This window comes from Dama dama, chromosome 9, assembly GCF_033118175.1.
Source record: "Dama dama isolate Ldn47 chromosome 9, ASM3311817v1, whole genome shotgun sequence".
In the NCBI taxonomy this organism is placed as follows: Eukaryota; Metazoa; Chordata; class Mammalia; order Artiodactyla; family Cervidae; genus Dama; species Dama dama.
Genome location: NC_083689.1, coordinates 30288337 through 30294336, shown reverse-complemented (window position 1 = coordinate 30294336; position 6000 = coordinate 30288337). Strand labels below are relative to the sequence as shown.

At 51.0% G+C, this 6000-nt stretch overlaps 1 protein-coding gene across 1 annotated transcript in view; it reads left to right on the top strand.

The window, feature by feature from the left end:
- Window positions 1-3109: 3109 nt before the first annotated feature.
- LMNB1 (lamin B1) overlaps window positions 3110-6000 on the top strand; it is a 52902-nt gene continuing 50011 nt past the window's right edge. The window contains exon 1 of the mRNA XM_061150875.1: window positions 3110-3866. Coding sequence (XP_061006858.1) covers window positions 3508-3866 — 359 coding nt within the window. The 5' untranslated portion in view covers window positions 3110-3507. The remainder of the gene's footprint in view (window positions 3867-6000) is intronic.

The following is a 6000-nucleotide window of genomic DNA, read 5'->3' as shown; positions in this document are numbered from 1 at the left end:
ACAATCTGGTTTAATGTAAGACCATATATTAACTTTTTTCACCATTCAAATATTCAGAAAACACACATCAGTTACAAAGAGAGACACCACTTAGCAGTACTTTCATTTTGTATTGACTCCCTAGCTACCCCATGTGTTTACACTGTATACTCAGCTATCTGCCAGCTGTCACCCCCTCTCCTGGGACAAAACTGGGTTACTGCTAGCTTTCAGTCTCTCCTTTTCTTCTCCCTTCCTTCTCACCCTCATCCTAGTCTGGGCCCCTTCTGCCCAGCCATGATAGGTATCCTGTATTTATCTGTCCCAGATCCACATGACATACAAAAAAAGGAAGGCAAAGGTCTAATGCTCTGTATGTGGTGAGGTAGCTGTGTGCTGTGGGGGGTGTTTTTACAGAGGTAAAGGACGCCCTGGGAAGTGGAAGTTTGGTGGCGATGTATATGGCCTAACCACTAATCAGAACACGGGCACTGACAAGTACAGGTTTACAGAGAAAAATCAGGCAGGATATTTGAAATCATGGCTGTTCTTGTCACCATACTAATATAGTATTTCCTTCTCATTTACTGGGGAAAATGAGAGGTAATGGGATTGCTGGAGGTAATGGGATTGCAGGAAATGCCTAGAAGAAGAGGGCTGGACACACTTAGTATGAAAAAACAGGGAAGAAACAAGTCTTACTCCAGGTACGGAGTAGGCATGGGAAAAGCCAAGAGAATAAGTAAGCAATGTGTACATTTGGTAAAGTGCCTGACCAAATATTTGCACAATTAACTAATTCTAAAACTAAAATTCATTTTTTTCATTGCTTTTGATTGGAGACACAGGATAACTATTAGTAAGGATTACTATTTAGCCATCCTGTATTATGTCTAAACACTACACATATTACTTTATGTTACTTTAATTATTGCAAACCCCTGCTAGATAGGAATCATCTACATTTTCCTATGAGGAAACCAAGGAATAATTTCCATACAGTTAACACTGCTATCAACAGCAAAACCTTAACTGTCTGACTCCAGTGTATGTGTTATTTCAGCTAATATGATATAATGTTTCCTAAAACAATGCGATTGCGGGATTCCCAAAAATTTCAAGAGACAACTTAATAATATTGAGAGCAGTAGAGACCATGCCTGAAATCACACTCATACTTAAAACTTCAAAAATGGAAAGAATATAATTTTTAAAAATTTCCATTTTTTAAATGTCTGAGGTGTTAAAGGAGGGCATGGAGTGAAAGCCAAGTCATCAGTGGGAAAGGGTCCCCCAAGGAGAATGGATTTACATTGCAATCCAGAGTCTACCATCTGGTCCGGTATTCACCTTCTGTAGGCCTCATTTCTTATAAGTAATTTAGACTTTCAAGATCCTTTTAAATTATTAAAATTATTTTAATACTCATTTATAAACTCCTAACACCAACTTCAAACTAGAAACCTTTTCAATTTTTTTAATTGTCAAGGAGGTTAAGTAAGGAAGTATTTTAGATAACAGGACAGGAAACAGAACCACTAATAAGGAGAGTGTCGTCACTCTTAGAGTGCCAGGAAATTGACAGATGATACTCAGCCTGGTGCCCTTGGCTAATTCTTATGTACATGACTTGATTAATACTTAAAGAACATTCTAGTCTTCATTCCTGCCATTATTAAGGTAACTAACCGGTAATTTTGGGGGCTTCCCAGGTGGCACAGTGGTAAAGAATTCGCCTGCTAATGCAGGAGACAAGAGTTTGATCCCTGGGTGGGGAAGATCCCCTGGAGTAGGAAATGGCAAGGCCCTGAAAATTCCACCGACACAGGAGCCCGGTGGTCTGCAGTCCACGGGGTCGCAAAGAGTCGGACACGACTGAGGGACTGCGCACAACCTGTAATTACTCTACAGATACGTCTCTAAAGGGTTATGAGATGGCCTTCTAGGTTATAGCAGAACCGCCTGGGTTCAAATACTGTCTAGTCGCCTGCCAGGAGGTTGTAGGGAAGTTCCCGTATTAAATGGAGACATTTTCAAAATGGAAAGAATCTAGTTTCTATACCACAGAATGTCTGTCTGGACCGATTATCCACGAAAAGCCCAGGGCAGAGGACATAGTAAATTTCAATATATGTTAAACATGAAAGCTTAAAACTCAACGGGATTAATGGACGTTCTATTAGAACTGTAGTCAAGTTTAGGGGCTCCCCTTTTTGCCTTACTTTGTCACTTACTTTGTCACTTCCACTTACATTTTCACAAGTTTAGATTTCGATGCATTGGATTTTACTGAAGCATGAGAATGAACAGCTTGTGTTAAATACTTAGTAACGTGTGAATCATATCACATGTGAGGTTTTGATTTTATAAGGCCCTAAGTTGTCGAGAAATAAAACGGAACAGGGGACCGCCTGTCAGCACTGATTTTTCTTCGCTTTTTATCTTGTCTTCAAGACGCACGTGTGTCACTTTGATGGGAGGGTGTCCTGATAACGTTTTCCACTCAAGAGAAAAGCAGAGGCTTGCACTTGGAACCCGCACGCGGCTGGCTGCGAACCTCGGTCATCAGCGCCCATTCCGTAACTCCATCGCGGTCCGGCCTCCAGGCCGTTTTCCGAACCTTCTTCGCGGGGCACGGATAAGGTTACAACGCCCGCCGTCATCGCAGCCTCTGCGAGTTCTGTGTGTGGCTACTAGAAACGTTTACTTTTGAATTTCCCTGAACTGCCGGGTGTGGGTGGTGGCACGGAACCGCCCCGGAAACCTCTGGGCCCCTTCCCGCCATCCGCTGGCCCTGCCCCGCCTGGGGGTCCCCGCGGGGCGCTGGGAAGGCCCGGCCAGCGCCGGGCCCAGGGCCGCGGCGCGAGCAGCTCCCGTTGCCCCTCCCCGCCGCCCTCGGCCCTTCCCCAGCCACGCCCAGCCAGGCGCGCGGAGCCGACGGTTGCCTGAGGGCCCGATTTTGAATTTACAGGCTCGGCCCCCGAGCCGCGGGCTCCGCGTTGGCCCGCGACGGTCACGTGGCGATGCCGGAGCGCGCCGGCCATCTTGGGGCGGGAGCGCGGCGCCGCCGCCCGCGCCACCTCCGCCCCCCGCGGCTCGCAGCCAGCCCGCCCCTCCGCCCGCCTCCCCCCGCCCGCGGCGCTGCGCCGCCTGAGAGGAAACAAAGTGCTGCGGGCGGGAGACTCGGCGGCGGCGGCGGCGCGCGGACTCTGCTCGGCCCTCTCGGGCACCCTCGCCCCGTATTTCCCGAGCGTGTGAGTGTGTGTGTGTGCGCGCTCGCGTGTGACTGTGTGCATGTTATTTTTACAAAGGGCGTTTTATGTTTGATTGACTCGCGGTCCTCCCCCTTTACCCTTTGTGCTGTAACCCGTCTCCCGCCACCCCCGGGTCCTCCGTCTTTCCTCCCCACGGCGGCCTCTCCGCGAGCGCGGGCCGCCGGTTCGTGCCTTCCCGCTTCGCCTTCTGCTGCCGCCTCCGTGCCCCGGCGCTGCCCGCGGCCTCCGCGCTCCGTTCTCCCCGCCGATCGCCATGGCGACAGCGACCCCCGTGCCGCCGCGGAGCGGCAGTCGCGCCGGCGGCCCCACCACGCCGCTGAGCCCCACGCGGCTGTCGCGGCTCCAAGAGAAGGAGGAGCTGCGCGAGCTCAACGATCGGCTGGCCGTGTACATCGACAAGGTGCGCAGCCTGGAGACGGAGAACAGCGCGCTGCAGCTGCAGGTGACGGAGCGCGAGGAGGTGCGCGGCCGCGAGCTCACCGGCCTCAAGGCGCTCTACGAGACCGAGCTGGCCGACGCGCGACGCGCGCTCGACGACACGGCCCGCGAGCGCGCGAAGCTGCAGATCGAGCTGGGCAAGTTCAAGGCCGAGCATGACCAGCTGCTCCTCAAGTGAGTGCTCGCCTGGCGGCCGCTGTAGCTCACACACGAACCGGGGGGTGCCGCTCGGGCGGGAGGCGAGGGCCGGAGTGCCCACGCCCTTCGGAAGGGGCAGGGTCTCGGTCTCCAAGAAGAAAGAATCCAGTGTTTTTTATTGGGGGCAGGGGTCGCGCAGAGCCCTCAAGCAGTAGTGATAGTGGGACGGGGATGCACATTTCCCGATCTTGGATACTTGGTAGGACCCGGCGAAGTGTGTGCGTGTGCCCGCCAAAGACCAGCTCCGGGCTTGGGGCTTCGGACCGTAAGATCCAGAAGGCTTTTCCGCCCCGGGACTCGGCGGGCGCCAGGTGCGGGGAGGTGGCGTCAGGGCGCGCGCTTGAATGCGCGCCCCGGTTTCCGGCCAGGCCGGAGACAAAGCGTCTGGTGGGTTTGCGGTGCTGGAATGGCTGTCCGGGGAGATCCCGCTGCCCGCCTGGAGAATGAATGAGCTGTGCGCGGGCCGAGAGAGAGAGGAAGGGGAGGGACCTGCCTCCGGCGTCCCGGTCTCCCGGGGGTGGGACCCGCTTTGGCGCGCTTAGTCTTGGCCCTGTGACATTTTGCGCTGGTTCTACGCCTGCTTTGCTCACGGAGGGAGGGGAGGAGTCTGAACTGCGCGCCACTGCCTGCTCCGGGCAAGTTGGGTTTTTCAAGCTGGTTAGCTTTGGGGAAAGGTGTCCTTTCTGTGGAGACAGAAGCGGGTCCTTGGATGCTTTGTACAGGACTTCGCAAGCTGGGTTTTCCTGTATGGCCACGGCTCTCCTATCGCCGGACCACCTACCCCCCGGCAACAGTCCTCTCACATAACTTTTGCATCGCCAAGAAATAGTCACTTGATTTTTCGAATGTAAGGTAGACCTAGCACAGTACCCTCAACTGTCGTGTTGACAGGCCAGAGCAGGTGAAAGGGTGTTGTATAAATGTGGAGAGTTGTGGTGAGGGAGTTTGTAGTTGTTGCTGTCTCGTCGCTAACTCGTGTCGGACTCTATTGCGAGCCGGTGGACTGTAGCCCGGCAGGCTCCTCTGTCCATGGGACTTCCCAGGGGCAAGAATACTGGAGTGGGTTGCTATTTCCTTCTCCAGGGGATGTTCTCAATCCAGGGATCGAACGAAGGAAAGCTTGTAATTAATTCTCGTAAAGGAGTGTGAATTATCAGTCCAGGGCACAGAGATAAACTTTGCCGATCCTACCTTGCCTTTGTGAGGCAAAAAATAATGGCATGATTACCACCAGTAGGCAGTTAGTGTTGATGTCACGCTTTAGAGTATTGCTCAGTTAGGCCATCGGAATCCCGGAGGTCTCCATCCCCTCTTGCCATTTGAAATTTCTGGAGATGCCTGAATCTGACTTACTTTGTGTTCCCCTGAGTGTCTTTCTGTCTCCATCCGTGTAAATGTCCCTGTCTGGGTTCCTGTGGTTTTGTATATGTGAATTTCAACTTCTCCGATGTTAGATATTTGAAAAACGGTTCAGAAAGAGTGTGTACACTTGGTAAAACTAAAATACTATATAGACTGGCTTATAGTGATAAATGATGTCTCCTGACTCTTTCCAGGAGACAAATCACATTTAGCTCTTTTTGTTTTTATTTCTTTGAGTATTTAGTCCCACAAAATAAAGATAATAAGCTGGGACTTCCTGGGCAGTCCAGTGATTAACATCCTGCCGAATATGGCAGAATGCCAGGGGCACACATGGGTTCCATCCCTGGTGGGAGATGGTCTGGTAGCTAATATCCCTGCTGGCCTCTCAGCCCAAAAAAAAAAAAAAAAAAAAAAAAGCTTGTATTTCTGTTTCCTGGATTTTTCAAACTTTGGAGTCAGCTTTTGAAGTGGGTCAGTACTCTCACTGCTGGGCCCTTCTTCCTCCAAATTTGTTGTTACTGAATTTCTTATCTTGGATGCTATTGCTTATGTGATTCACCAGTATCATATGTACCACTAAGAAAAAAGAAATTTCAGGGCCAAATGTGTAGGATATATCCTGTTGGACCCATCCTGGTTTCCGGCATGTTAACTGTGACACAGATCAAGTATCTGTTAAGTGCCAGTCACTGTTTTATGTGGAGGATGCAGAGATTTTTTTTTTTTTTTAAGTTATTGCTCTTAT